General features: G+C 38.6%; 1 protein-coding gene and 1 pseudogene across 1 annotated transcript in view; both read right to left on the bottom strand.

Annotated features, from left to right (window-relative positions):
• cpne7 (copine VII) overlaps positions 1–7,850 on the bottom strand; it is a 75,408-nt gene extending 67,558 nt beyond the window's left edge. Inside the window, exons 1-5 of the mRNA XM_070554982.1 lie at positions 7,724–7,850; positions 5,425–5,499; positions 5,242–5,318; positions 4,574–4,729; positions 361–487 (exon numbers count right to left, since the gene is read on the bottom strand). Coding sequence (XP_070411083.1) covers positions 361–455 — 95 coding nt within the window. The 5' untranslated portion in view covers positions 456–487; positions 4,574–4,729; positions 5,242–5,318; positions 5,425–5,499; positions 7,724–7,850. The remainder of the gene's footprint in view (positions 1–360; positions 488–4,573; positions 4,730–5,241; positions 5,319–5,424; positions 5,500–7,723) is intronic.
• Positions 7,851–7,921: 71 nt separating this feature from the next.
• On the bottom strand, positions 7,922–10,728 carry LOC129153114 (proteasome assembly chaperone 2-like; annotated as a pseudogene).
• Between the last annotated feature and the right edge of the window lie 4,589 nt (positions 10,729–15,317).

Raw genomic sequence — 15,317 nt, 5'->3', positions numbered from 1 at the left:
AAACGAGAACAGAGTATGAGACGGTGGGCTAAGTGTCCCCATCTGAGTCTCCTACACGCAGAAAAGTGACTGATCCCTGGGACAGGAGCGTGTTTTTACTTTCAGCACCTTGGACAGAGTCCGCGGTTCAGACGGCAGAACCGGTTCTGCTCAGAACTTCATCCCCAAACGGACCCGGCGTCACGGTGGACGAAGCAAAACTTAAAAGCGCCAATGAACAACATGAAGGCGATAACAACTCAGCGGAGAAGAAAAGCATCTGAGCGGGTGGTTAATTATTCATCACTCAGGGATTATTTTCTCTAAAAAATAAAAAATAAAAAAATAAGCTCGCGAACAAGAATGAAACACTCTTCCTACCTGCTTGGTGCTTCTAGCTCCTGGAAACTCTTGTTTAATCCGCTCCCACTGAACACTGGTTGATTTTGGTCTGCAATTTCTCCACTGAGTCTCATTGGTTCCGCTGGTGAGGAGGGAGTGGGCTCGGCTGGAGGAGACGGGCGGTAGAGGGCGGATGTGAGGGTGGGCTGTTACAGGAGGAGGGGAAACAACTGATAGCCCACAAAAGCTCCACACAGATGCTGAAATCCATAAAACACGTGATATCTTCTTTGTTCATCTCAATTTTTCTTAAAAATTGGATAAGACTAAAAGTGAGCAGGTGCTATACTTTGTCTGTGGATTTGTGCACTTTCTATCCCTCATCCCTCTAATTTTGACTTATTTTTCCAAACTTCAGGACAGGCACTTCCATAAACCTTTGCTTATGGGTGTGAAGAAAGTTGGGAAAATTACTAAGAGGAAGTTAACTCTTGCTGTGATTTAATTAAAATGGCAACATTCAAACTTCTAATTTGCAAGTTTATTGTGATTTTCATTATCATTTGGGATGTTCAATATCGGCTTTTTTACCTATAGAATAGAATTTATTGATTACACAATGGGTAAATTCACTTGTTAAGGCAGCACATACTTACAGAGTTAGGAAATATTAATAATAATAATAATAATAACAATAATAATAATATTATTATTAATAATAATAATACAGGTAAATACACAGGGAATGAGGCTATTACCGTAACCTTCAGCAGTCAAAAAATGAATAAAATAAAGTAAAAGCAGGAAATAGAAAATACTTTCCATAAAGAACAGCATTAAGACACAGATATAAAAATGTGTATTTGGGTATTGCACAGGTATTGAATATAGCTTTGATGTTAGCATGTGACAGGATAGTGGAGTGACACAGTTTTACTGCAGTGGGAATGAATGACCTACGGTCGCATTCGGTTTTGCATCTTGGATGTCTCACCAATGTGCTCCAACTCTTAATTTCTGATAGTAACACAAACCAATGCCAGTATAAAGAAAATAAATATTTTAGGTAACTACCATCCCATATCTCCCACCATGCTTAAACTTTAAACATTTTCTGTGTAAAACACCCAGAGGAGTCAGAAGTCTTAACATTCCTTTTTCAGGCAGGAACTATAGACAGGATTTTAACTGCATCATCTCAAATGTTTTACTGGAGTAAAAACTACTTAAAGTATCAAAGTAAAATCTAAGTTTGTAGGTTTATACCACCACAGCACTACCACACCTCACCAAACAAATACTTTTACTAGAGGTAATGATGTGAATGTTAACAACTTTGAGATACTCTAAGCTACCTGCTTCAGTTGCACATACCTACGCCCATTGAAAATAATGCATTTAGTGCAAAGAAATTACATTTAAAAAACCACATGTGGATGGTGCAATTCAATAAGAGGAGACATTTTTAAAATATAAGGAGTGGAAAGTGTAGATAATTACCTGAAAAGTAAAGTTGGATCATTACAAAATTGAAGTATAAATACTCCAAATTTCAACTTAAAGCGACAACGTGTAGATTTCTTTTACCATTGATCTCTGGAAATATCATTCGAAATATTGTTGAAATTTAACTAAATGATACCCCGGAGTTGAAAACTATTAGCGGCTTTGTTATATATAACCATACCAGGTCTAAAATACATGGGGGTCTAAATCTCTGGGCAACGCCATATTAGATGCAGTTTCCTTCTACGTGAGCCTGTGAGGACAAAAGGCATTTACTGATTTGTAACAAGCAATTACAAAACTTTCACCATGCATAAATGTTGTTTTATACAGTTACCTCTTAGCTCCTTCGCCAGGGATGAAAGGGAGTCTGATGTGCTTGTCTTTTTGCTAGAGGTTGAACGATCTGACAAAGAACTCGATAAAAATTGAGCTTCCAGGGATTTTTGACCCTAATGGCCACCCGTTGGTAAGATCTTACTCAGACACAAAATCACAGCTTGTTTGCAATGATTTAGGTATGTACTGCCCCTATCACCAGGAAAAATGCACACTGTCACTTTAAGTAAAGTAATAAAGTATTTGTACTTTGTAACTTGACTCCTTTGATTCAAACAGAACTCTTGGTCAAGGACTGGAAACAAGCAATCAGAAAACATTTTGAGAAATTACTGTTACAAAGTTTGCTGCACCAGTTTTTACATGATGTCAGTTTGTATAAACTCTAATGTTATTTAGTGTAATCTGATTAATGTATGTATGCACACCATAGTAGATCATGTTGGAAACGTATTTCTGGATTTTTTTTGTTGCCAACATTTAAGAACAGCAGCAGTTGAAAACCACAAGCTGTCATCCAAAAGGTGATTTTATGCTCATTTTGAATCAAAGCTGAGTGATTTAAACAAGAGGAGGATGTGTGAGGGCGTGTCGAAGCCAATCCAGAGCTAAAACTGACAACATCACCTTCATTTGGAAGCTTAAAGATATTCAGAAATCTCTTATCTTTGTTAAACACGCGTTTGTATGCGCTGACAGTAAAACTGATCTTGAATCAAACAAAAGATTTTAAATCTCTTTATTTCTACTGTGTATGTTACATAATGCATTGTTCCTACGATGTTTGGACTTGAACCTTTTTTTCAGTCCACCCACCAACGTATTATTGTCATGAATGCATTTCTAGACATTGCATAACATCAATAGACTGAACTGACTAAACAGAGTTTAAAATGAAGGCCTGATAAAGGTACCAAACTTTATTTATTAAATGCTCTAAAACAGACTTGATGACTTTTAGCTTTACAGATGGTTTTAAGATCGTATTAACACAACTTGTCCTTTAGAAAGAACAAAAAAAAACATCTTCTTAAACTTTGTTTTCAAACAGCAGAGTCTGTAGGAGACTTTGAAAGCAGGAAGGAAGGTCGGTCTAATCATTCCACCGGCGTGAAAAATAAAACACCTCACCTCTCTGCTTCTTGATCATCTGATCACTAAACAACACATAAAGCTGCTCACGGATTGATGGTATTCTTTAAATAAATCAGTGTTTGAACCTCACTGCCTCTTCTTGTATAGAGATTGGTCAGAAACGTCTGCTCTGGGGGACACACCTGAGCCCTGTTACGCCACCGCTCCAAATAACGACCATCTGCTGCTGCTGCTGTGTCACTTCAGCACCTCTCAGGACATTTCCACGAGTTTACACATGGATTATCTATTCATGCCCCCCACCCCCACCCCACACAGCGTGGCGCTGCTGCTGACCACACTGCAGGATCTCTGATCACCCCCACTTCTCCTCTCAGCCCGAGCTTTCTTCTAACATTATTGACATTTTTCTACCAACAGCTCCCCTGGGCAGAGATATTTTTGGACATGGATTTTTGGAGTTTACTTCAGCAGACCCAGTTTCCTTCAGGAGTTTTGTGACTGAATGACCTGGAAACATTCTTTCTATTCACATATAAAAAACTTTACATCACTACAATAAAAAATGACTCCAGACATGGTTGGAACTAACAAAGCAAAACAGGATTCTGTCATAAATATGAAGCGTATTCTGGCAATAATCTACCAGACACCTGAAGTTAGATTAAATAAACAGATGGTTATTTAGAAATGGCTTCCAGAACTAAACTCATCTGCTGTCAGTCTTTCCTGATAGACACTAAACTTCTTCTTAGCTTCTGAATTAAATTTAACAGCTGATGATCAAATGTTGGTGAAGAGATCTAGATGAATGAAGGAGCTGCTTAGGTGATTTAAAACACATTTAGTCAACATAGAAACATTTATCAAAATCCTGTTAAATTAGATACTGGAATTAATGATGGATCTTCAGGACCAGATCATCCATCCATTAACTCTGGTCCACATCAACCAAACTGTCCATTTAACACCATTTAGTGAATTATTAATGTTCAGGCTGCTCTGGGTCAGGGACACTTGTTTTTACACACACATACACACACACACACACACACACACACACACACACACACACACACACACACACACACACACACGGACTGGAAGCCCCAAGGTCAAAGTGGGTAACACCACCTAAGGTGGTTGAGAACTACAGAGCCAAGCTCCTGTGGCACTTTAGATCCAAACTGACAAAATGGTGATGGGGAGCCAACTGATGGACAAACAACAGAAGACAGCCATTGTGGTTGATGTGGCAATAACAAGTAATGGCAACATCAGGAAAATGGAACATGAGCAACTAGAGAAGTACCAAGGCCTCAAAGCAGAACTTGAGAAAGCCTGGAGAGTGAAGACATCAGTGGTGACCGTGGTCATCGGGGCAGGAACCCCCAAACTGGAGGACTGGCAGAGCCCTCAAGCTCCCAGGCCTCTGGTAGAAGACCCAAGCTTGGAAGGATGAGACCACCTGCGGAGGGTGAGATGGGAACTTTTACACATAAATGTTTTGCCAAAATGTCTCAACTTGATTCTCTTTTCAGTTCATCACAGCTCAATAAAATATCACACTGAATGAACATCTTGTTTTAAAAGACCTGTAGAACCAAATAATTCACAATATTTTTGGTTACTGTCTGCCAGCACATAATTTTTCATCTCATTAAAAATGTATTCCTCCTTACTGAGAAAAGCCTACAGGGAGGAATCTTCCTTCTATCCACCTTTTGACCTTACAGGTGTCAGTCAAAATACTGAAATTCACAAATCCTTATTAGTGTAGTCTGAACTTCAATGTTTAAACATTTCAAATGCTATAATTGGTTTACTCTTGTCCAAGTAGTTAAATTATATATTACAAATATCAAGCCTAAATTTATCCAATTAAAATTAGATCATTAAAACTGAACTTGCAGCCCCTCAGTCTCATTTAGACACGAAACTGTGACTCTTCTGCCCCCTACAGGTGGACAAAATATTTACACACCCACTCAAACCTGATGGTTCTGCTCAGATTGATGCAGTGCCTTTAAATCGGGGTGTTTTCTATTCATTTCAAACTAAATCACAAAACAGACATGCAACCTCATTTCAGTGTTGCTGTATACAGTGTGCAATTTGTAAAAAAAAAAAAAAAAAAAAAAAGCAATGGGGGTCATTTTTTACCTTTTTATTCATGAAAATTATAACACTTGTATGCTGATTGCAGGGTGTTTTGTACATAGGTGTCCCCTTATGAAACTGATGGAGAAAAAACAAACAAAAAAGTTATGTTGTCATCTTTTTTCATCTTTGTGCGCATGCACGGTGGCAAAAACAGACACTATATGGCCTGCTATCAGTATGCGAGTACACTTCTAAGAAAGTTTACATACAAACACCCAGATCAGTTTACCATCCAAGGAGGTTTAGAGAGAAGTTATTAAAGCCTGTAAAAGCTCTGGAATGACAGAAAACGTCGGTCCGATATATATATATATATATATATATATATATATATATATATATATACATATAAAGCCTTTGAGCTAGGCATAAAAATATCCATCCATCCATCTTCTGAACCTGCTTGTCCACGCAGGGTCAAAGGGGGGCTGGTGCCTATCTCCAGCGGTCAACGGGCAATCAGGCGGGGTACACCCTGGACAGGCTGCCAGTCCATCCCAGGGCAACACAGAGACACACAGGACAAACAATCACACGCACACACACACCTAAGGACAATTTAGACAGACCAATCAACCTAACAGTCATGTTTTTGGACTGTAGGAGGAAGCTGGAGTACCCGGAGAGAACCCACGCATGCACAGGGAGAACATGCAAACTCCATGCAGAAAGATCCCAGGCCGGGAAGCAAACCCAGGACCATCTTGCTGCAAGGCAACATTTCTATATATATACATATATATATATATATATATATATATATATATATATATATATATATATATATATAAGGGAAATTAAAAAAAACTGTCAGTTAATGTATTCACAAAATGTACCAAATTGAGTGTACTAAATAATTATGAAAAGGTAAATTAAATCAATGATCATGATCGCACTGGAATTTAGAACAAGAAAACGTTTAAAATTAATCTGTATGTGTGTCTGACAAATTGTATTCAAATTGTATATAAATTGATTATTTCTTCTGGAAAAGGGGGCAGAAATTATAAGATGTTTTTCTTCATTCTGCTCCTTTTCGTTCAAATTTGATTTGTTTTTATGTATTTCTTATTGTTTATAGGTTTTATTTGTTTTTATTTTGAATGAAATAAAAAAGAGAAGAAAAAAAATATATATATACCCCTCCTCTATACAGTGTACATTTTCAGTGACTTTATCCCTTCCTTGTACAGACTTTGTCCATAACAATACCATCAAAGCAGTATTGCATTACTGGAATTCACAAAACAAACAAACCTATCTTCACCTGTGTCACCCATATTCTAACCTTGTACATGCCTAGCTCAAAGGCTATTAGATTTTTCCTCATGTCATCCGTTGTAGGGATAATGCCTCCCTTTCCTCATTATACCTGGTCATCACATCGCTTTTATTTAGGTTTTTAAATTGCTTAAAGTTTACTGCATTTTTAATTTCCTCTGCCAAGTTATTCCACAGTTTCACTCCCCTCCCTGAGAGACACATTCATTTGAATGTGCTATAGGCTATAGGCTGATACAGTTTTTTGCTCCCTCGTAAGTTGTAGTTATGAGAATCTTTATCTTGAAATAAGTTTAGAACATGGCGGGGCAAAAGATGCAAAAGATGCTTTATACATAGTTTGGTTAATTTAAAATTGACTAAATCGTGGATCTTCAAGAGGGACTGCACACTATCAGAAAATGTAACTCCAACCCAGTCAAGATTTGAAATATGGTATGATTGTGGGAGTTGCCAGGAGGCACGGAGTGTCATGGCCAAGTGCCGGGAATTTCCATCTTGGGAGGGAGGGGGAGTGGGAGGACACGGTACTGATGACGTGACATTGCACCAGCCCCAGTCAATTGCAAATTTTAAATGCAGTAGCCACAGTTCAACCCACAGGGGGCAGCACTAAGACGTTTTTAGACCTAGATTCTAGATTTAATCAAGTTTACACAAATGTGTCAAAAAATGCACAGAAACAGAAAGATTGCATTTGTAAAGACCCAGTTTATAAGTAAAAAGAACAGTTTACTTTTGGGTTTAGTTACTCTTTAAGGTTAAATTATTTAAAAACAGTAAGTTGGAATGAGCACTGTATTTAGTTGAATAAATTCTAATAGCCAAGTTTGCAAAGTAATTAACAGAATCAAATTGGTTTTATAAAGCGTTTGGTTTGGTGTGTCCTAAGTGCCTAAATACTCCCAACATCACAAAAAAAGTCAAACCCCGCTGTCTTCCTCTCACCTTTAGAGGAGAGAGTCATTAAACGTCTCCTCAGGTTTTATTATATTTGTTATTTCATTTCTCCTTCTACCTGTCGGAGTAAAGCCCTTTGGTGATCCTCTCGGGATGCATTGTCTTGGCTCTGCATTGGCGTCCTTCACTCCAGGAAATGCCGGCACTAGTTCCATGTCCCTCCAGCCGAGCGTCTTCAGAGAGTCTGCGCTCACCTTCAACAGGGACGGGGTTGCAAGATACCTCAAGGGAGTCCTGAACAGGCATATTTCACTCATCAGCACTTAGAACAGACTTTAAACAGCTGAGGTAGACAAAAACATGGATGGTCATCCCTCTGGTAGGTGTGGCTGCTGGAGAGGACCACAGTCCTGGAGAAGCCGCTGGATTTGATCCAGGAAACGAGCATCTGACGGAACTTCTTAGACTTTATCTGCAGTGAAAACAAAGTTTATAGGATATTAATTCAGCTGATGTTATAAAAACTTACTGAAAAAAGAAAAAAATAAACAATTCACCTGAATAATCGGCACTTTGACTTGAAGAACTGCCAACATCTGTTCTGCTGCTGTGAAAACTAAACAAAACATTTTTCATTTTTAACAGGAAGTAATGAAGTGTTCGCCCTGCAGAGTTCTAGATCCAATAAAGGACAGTAATGAGACGATACCCTCTGCAGGACAGTGCAGCGCCTCGGCATCCTCCTGAGCTGCTGTACGGGTCGTTTCCGGCCATCGGGATCAGACAGTCTGTGTTTAAGTAACCCACTCTGCTCAGGTTGAGAGTGGAAACGACGAGGTCGACAGCCAGCTGACCCACGTTACACACAGCTACCGCAGGCTAGGAAGAGAAACAAAAAAGTGAATCAGCATTTTTATCTCCAGCTTCTCAAAAGTCAAGATAAGCTGCTTGTGTTCTCTCAGAGCGGAAATGAAAGAAAGAAAACAATCTCTTATTTAGTGCCTCTAAAGATAAAAATCACATTCACATAAACAACAAAAAATAGATTCAAGTACAAAAAAGCTTTAAAAAAATAAAAAGATCAAAAATATGTTCGAAATGAGAAAAAAATTGTGATTGTGATTAAAAAACATAAAATAATAATGTAAGGAAAGGAAGAGAGAAAATGAATAGGAAAGAGGGAATCAGTGAATAGTGGAATAAGAGCGGAATAAGGAGAGGGTGGTGACGAAGGTCACGCCAAAGCCAGCTTGAACAGGTGAGTTTTCAGCTGCTTATTAAAGGAGTCCACTGAGTCCACTGATCTCAGGCTCAGGGGAGAGAGTTCCAGAGTCTGGGGGTCACAGCAGCAAATGATCTGTCACCTTTGGTCTTTAGTCTGGTGCTGCACAACCAGTAGGCTTTGGTCACTGGACCTCAGGGACCTACTGGGGGTGTACGGACTGAGAAGACCACCAGCGTATGATAGTGTTTGTCCATGTAAGGCCCTAAAGACCAGAACCGGGATCTTTAAATGAACGCTGAAGTTAACCAGCAGCCAGTGAAGCTGGAGGAGAAGCGGGGTGATGTGGGTGTGTTTGGAGGACTTGGTCAGAAGCCGAGCACAGGCATTCTGAACCACCTGTAGACAGTTCCAGGAGGTTCTGCTCAGACACGTGAAAAGAGAGTTACAGTAGTCTAAGCATGAGGAGATGAAGGTGTGGATAACTGTCTCAAGTTCAGAGCGGGACAGAATGGGACTCAGCTTAGCAATGTTCCTGAGATGGAAAAAGGAAGAGCGAACGAGAGAACTGACATGAGAATCCAGGGTGAGAGCTGGGTCAAAGGTCACGCCAAGATTCCTGACAGAGGTTTGGCGTGGGAAGCAAGCTGACCAAGAGAGTCGCTGACTTTGGGAACCAGCTTGTCTGGGGCACAGATGAGGATCTCAGTCTGATCTTCATTCAGCTGAAGAAAGCTCCCAGCCATCCAGGTTTTGATAGAGTCTAAGCAGGTGTGTAACAGCTGCAGCTTAGACATCTCATTCAGCTTGAAAGAGTTGTACAGTTGGATCATCTGCATAAAGATGGTAGATTCCTTTAAAGGGGCTGGTACCCACGTACTACAAAGTACACATTTAGAGTACATTACTTTTACCTCATCTCAATGTTTTTATAGACTTTTCTTTCAGATCTGATCAAAAAGTTATAAAATAATGTCACACATTGGCCAACAGTAACAAATACAGCTCTTTATAACTGCATTTGTTTTGATCTGTCTGGGCAAAATAATAACTATAAATGAATCCTTTAATACTAATAATAAATACTCAAATGCATGATCTACTACTTAAAGTGATGATGTGCTTTTTAACAAACCAAGGGAAACAATTCATATTTTATACACTTTAAATGCATCGCTTATGCAATTAATAGTTACAATTCAATTCCCCTTTTTAAAATGTGCTTTTTTATTTTATTTTTAAGAAATCAGTTACAAGAAAATTACTGAAAAGAAGCTTTAAAGAAGAAAAGTACAATAAATCAGATGCAACTCCTACCTAAAAAACACATTAGCAAACATTTTGATTAGCATTATTTTACCAATACTCTTATTAATTCCAGTTGTGACACTAAATTTCTATAAAAACAACTCTGATTAGCAATAAAAATGGTGACTATAAGACAAAAGTACCAATAAAATTATAATAAAACAAATGATTATAAGTAAATGACAGGATTAACTATCCAGTCACGCTCACCATGACGAGGGTGAAACGTTTGAAGGCGACCAGTAAGTTTTGTGAAGAGACGAACATTCTGCTATTAAGTAGGAAATCACTTTAAATTAAAAAAAAATGAAAAAATATAGCTAAATAGAATAAAATCCGACAGCTTTCCCAAGTTTCATGCTTTCTGAACCTTGTTTAGATTGCGGACCTTAACAATTTTAAATTGCTTAATGGTGCCTGACAAAAAAAAAGAAAAACAAGGCTTAAGTTAAAACAATAAACATGGTAAAGTTGATTGTATGTTCCTACTCTTATTACTGTATATATAATGCGATGGTAATGAACATTAAGGTATATTCATAATTTTATATGTGCTTTGCATTTTATTCAGGCAAATCAGCGGACCGCGTCTCCAAGGAAACAGCTCTTTAAAGTAAAAAAAAAAGCATCTCAAAGCCTGTGGCGTAGTAGTCGGTCTGCGCATGCGCATTTCCCCTAAATTGCACTGATAGTCGCGCACACCCGCACGCAACGCAAACGTGACGCAGCAACGTTTGGAGCATCATCACGTGGTATCGAACCCAGTGACGTTCTTTGTGACATCATAGCTGATCATAGCATTAGGAGTCAGTTCAGCTTAGCATTGCAGGCAAGAACATCTCAGAAGATTGCTCATCTCAGAGTTTAACAAGAGCTTTGAAAATGTCGACAGATTTTAAGATTACAGAAGGAGCAGCAATTATAAGTGAGTCTACAGTTTACCAAGTTTTGGAAATCTCAAATGTGGATGCTAACTGTGCAGTTTTAGCACGTTGCAGAGTGGAAGAAACGGGCAATATCTTTGATTTGAAATGCATTCCTACGAAACATCTTTTGAATTACAAACATGAAGCAAAGGTACTTCATTATCTCAAAGATCGGTATCCAGGAGAAAGTAACTTTGTCAAGATCATTGAAACATTTGGTTTCCAAGATTGGTTTTGCTTTGTCTTTGAAAAGTTAGACATGAGATTGTCTGATTTTGTGAAAAGCAGAGCTAATAAACGCCTTAGCATGAAAGAAATCAAAGTGTTCGCACGGCAAATGCTTACAGCCTTAACTGATCTAGAGAATGTTGGCATCACTCATATGAATATAAAACCAGAGAACATTATTGTAGTCAACGATGAATCACAAACGTTTAGAGTGAAGCTGACTGGATTTGATGGGGCTGGAAAAACATCAATGCTTTCACAAATGACCATACCAAAGAATTGTGGATATAGTGCGCCGGAAGTGTTATTACAGTGTCAACTGGATGAAAAAGTGGCCATTTGGAGTGTAGGAATGACACTGGCTTTCATTTTTCTTGGCCATCCACTTTATCCAACGTGCTGTGATTATGAGTACATGAGAAAGATTGTGGAGGTTAACGGTTTGCCTCACAGAAAGTACCTTGATCAGGGCGAATGTACCGATCATTTTTTTACACCAGATTCAGATTGGAGTCTTCAAACTCCAGAGGAATATTTACAGAAGTCAGGGAGACAAGTTTGTTGTGGCAACTCATTTTATGAGGACTTCAAATCTCTTAGTTGCTTAATTTTTGAAGTGGACATAGAAGATTATAATTTTGAGGAAGTCATAGCTTTTATCGAGTTGCTTAAGCAAATGCTATTTGTGAATCCAGAAGACAGAATATCCCCAGCTGAGGCTCTGAACCACAGTTTTGTCAGAGAGGACTTTTCAACCAGCAGCCGTGAAACTTCAGGTCGTGACCTGGGCACACCAGGCAATGTTTCAGACGAAGAAAATAATTACACAGAGGAAGATTTAATTATACATAAAGGGGTTACTTTTGGATTGGAAAGTGAATATTACCTTGAAGAATTTCTAGAAACGGGGTTTGTTGGAACAGTTGCAAAGTGCAAAAAAGTTGAAACGGAAGAGGATTTGGCAGTAAAAATATTTAACAAAGCAGTGAGAGAGTATGGTGAGCGGGAAGTGGAGATATTAAAGGCTATCAGTAGTCTTGACCCAGATAAAAATCACATAATCAGATTTATTGATAGTTTCACCGACAGGGGTGTCCTTTTTATTGTTCAAGAGCTGTTGGATGAAGATTTCATTAACTTTCTATTACAGCGAGACTGTAAACCTCTGACTCTGGCTGAAATTAGACCCATCGCTGAACAGATGTTTGTAACCCTGAAAGCTCTGAAGAGTATTGGCATTACCCACTCAGACATAAAACCAGATAATTTAATGCTGGTTAATCATGATTCACAACCATTTAAGGTGAAGCTAATAGATTTTGGTTTTGCATATAGGACAGGTGGTTCACCTGAGACCTCATTATTCCAGAATGAGATGTACAGGGCACCGGAGGTTTATTTCGGTCTTCCACGCGATGAAGGAATAGACATGTGGTCCGTTGGGTGTATGATGGTATTCTTATTTAAAAGTCAGCACCTGTTTTCACCATGTGAATATGAAAATGTCAAGAGGATTATAAAGCTCTGCGGTCTGCCTGAGAAAGATTTGCTAGATAAGGGTTTGAGAGTCAGACTCTTCTTTACGAAGCTCCACAATGGCTCTGACGATTCTTGGAGAATTAATACAAGGGAGGAATATGAACTGGCCACAGGAGAGATAACTGAACTCTGGGATGAGACTATCGAGTCTCTCGATGACCTACTGAAATGGGTGTCAGAAGAAGAGAATCCTACAGAATTTCAAGACCTCAAATCTTTCATAGACCTTCTTAAAAAAATCCTAGTGGTGAATCCGGCCAAGAGAATCCTGCCAGAAGATGCATTAAAACACCCATTCATCACAATGGAGCACCTTTCTGGTACGAACTCTTATGTGACAGAGTCACGGAAAATATTACAATTATGCCAACTCACTAGCCAGTATAGTGATACAGAGAAAGATAATGATGAGTCAGACTTAGGCCAGACAGGATCAGAAAATGAAATGAAAATCTCAAAGGTAAAATTAGAGAAAGACAGAATCCCATCAGATGATGCAAAAAGCTGCCCTGTCGCAATAGAGAGTCTTCCTTGTACTAGTGTAAGGTCTCGTATGACTGGGGGAGCTAAAGCACCAGCAGGAAATCAGCTTTTTATGTTCAGTGATTCAGAGGATGATGAGGACAAGTCAGCCTTACACAAAATGCAAACATCGCCCTTAAAATTAGAGAAAGGGGTTCAAATTATCCACCAATCAGATATTTACAGAATCGAGGAAGTTGTTGGAAGTGGAGTTTTCGCTAAAGTTGTCAAGTGCAGTATAAAGGGAACAGATAAGATGGTAGCTGTTAAAATATTTAGAAAAGACGTGCACAGGGATGCAATAGAGGAAATAAATGTGTACCGTCATCTCAAAACTCTAAACTCTGACGAAAACAACATCATCAAATTTATTAAGTGTTTTATGTACAAGGACTGCATTTGCCTAGTTTTTGAACTTTATCATTCATCACTGTTTGAGTTTGTGAAAAAAAGGAATTGGAAAGCTTTGAGAGTGGATGAAATCAGACCTATTGCTCAGCAGATGTTGGTCACCCTCAGGGGCCTGAAAAGCATTGGTGTTGTCCATTCAGACATAAAACCAGATAATATCATGCAGGTAAAAAATGATTTGCAGCCTTTTGAGGTCAAGTTAATTGATTTTGGGTTGGCTTTTGGAACATCTAACTTATCTGTCTTTAGAAAAGTGCAGCCTGATGGTTACAGAGCCCCAGAGGTTTATTTGGGACTTCCATATGATGAAAGTATAGACATGTGGGGTCTTGGCTGTACATTAGCGTTTATGTACCTAGCCACACATCTGTTTCCAGAAAAAGATTACCAAGTAATGACGGTAATTGTAAACCTTTGTGGTTTGCCTGATGAAAAAGCACTTCATGAAAGTAAGCACGTCAAAGATTTTTTCATTCTAGAGCCGTTTCAGTCAAGAAATTATTGGAGGTTGAAAACCACGAGAGAATACGAAAGAGACACAGGAAAGTTGTGTTATCCATTGGACCCGTACTATAATAATTTATTTTCTCTGGATGATTTAGTGGAAATGGCAAATGAAGAAAACAAAGCTGGAGTAGAAGATTCAAAAGCCTTTATTGACCTTCTTAAGAAGATGCTAGCGGTGGATCCAGCAGACAGAATAACCCCAGATGAGGCGTTAAAACACCCTTTCATAACGAAGGAGCCTCTTCCGTGTACTAGTTTAATGTCTCGTGTGACAAAGGCAGATGAAATACCATCAGAAAACCAGCTTACTAATGCCGATTGTGGTACAGAGGGAGACAAAGATGAATCGACCTTAAATGTGACAGAATCAGAACATGGAATGGAAACATCAACCTTAAATTTAAAGAAAGGGGTAAAAATCATTAACGAATCAGACGTTTACCTAATTGAGGACGTCCTTGGATGTGGATGCGAGTCATACGGACAGCGTGTCAAGTGCAGAAAAGAGGGAAGTGATAAGTTAGTAGATGTGAAAGTAGTTAGAAAACAAAATTACTTGAAAGCAATCAGAGAGGTGAATTCATATGACAGCCTCAGTAAGGTTAACTCACAAGGAATGAGGTATACTGACTGTTTTATCTTTAAGGACTGTTTTTGCATTGTTTATGAACAGTAAGGACACTAGAAGTTAATATTTTACTGTTTTGGCAGTTTTTATATCATTTATACAATATACTTGATAAGTTGCATTTCTTGCAGAAATAATGTTAGCTGGAGCGTCTCCATATGAAGGTCCGAAGAGGTTTAGCATCACAATTTATACCCTTACCTTTGACAAGACAGCAGAGCCTGGGCAAAACCGTATAAAGTGTTTTTAGAAGCGCCAAACCCAACTGAAACAACAATTAAATGAATCATGATAAATCGTGATAAATCGTTCAAGAAAAATTTTTAAGAAATAATCTGCTATTTTGCTGTTATGTTTTCTAGTTAGTAGAAAGCAGGCAGGCAGTAATTTTATCCATATGAACTTTAGTATAGCAGGAGGG

The sequence above is a fragment of the Nothobranchius furzeri genome, chromosome 9 (genome assembly GCF_043380555.1).
Source record: "Nothobranchius furzeri strain GRZ-AD chromosome 9, NfurGRZ-RIMD1, whole genome shotgun sequence".
In the NCBI taxonomy this organism is placed as follows: domain Eukaryota; kingdom Metazoa; phylum Chordata; class Actinopteri; order Cyprinodontiformes; family Nothobranchiidae; genus Nothobranchius; species Nothobranchius furzeri.
This window is presented reverse-complemented; position numbering and strand designations above follow the sequence as displayed.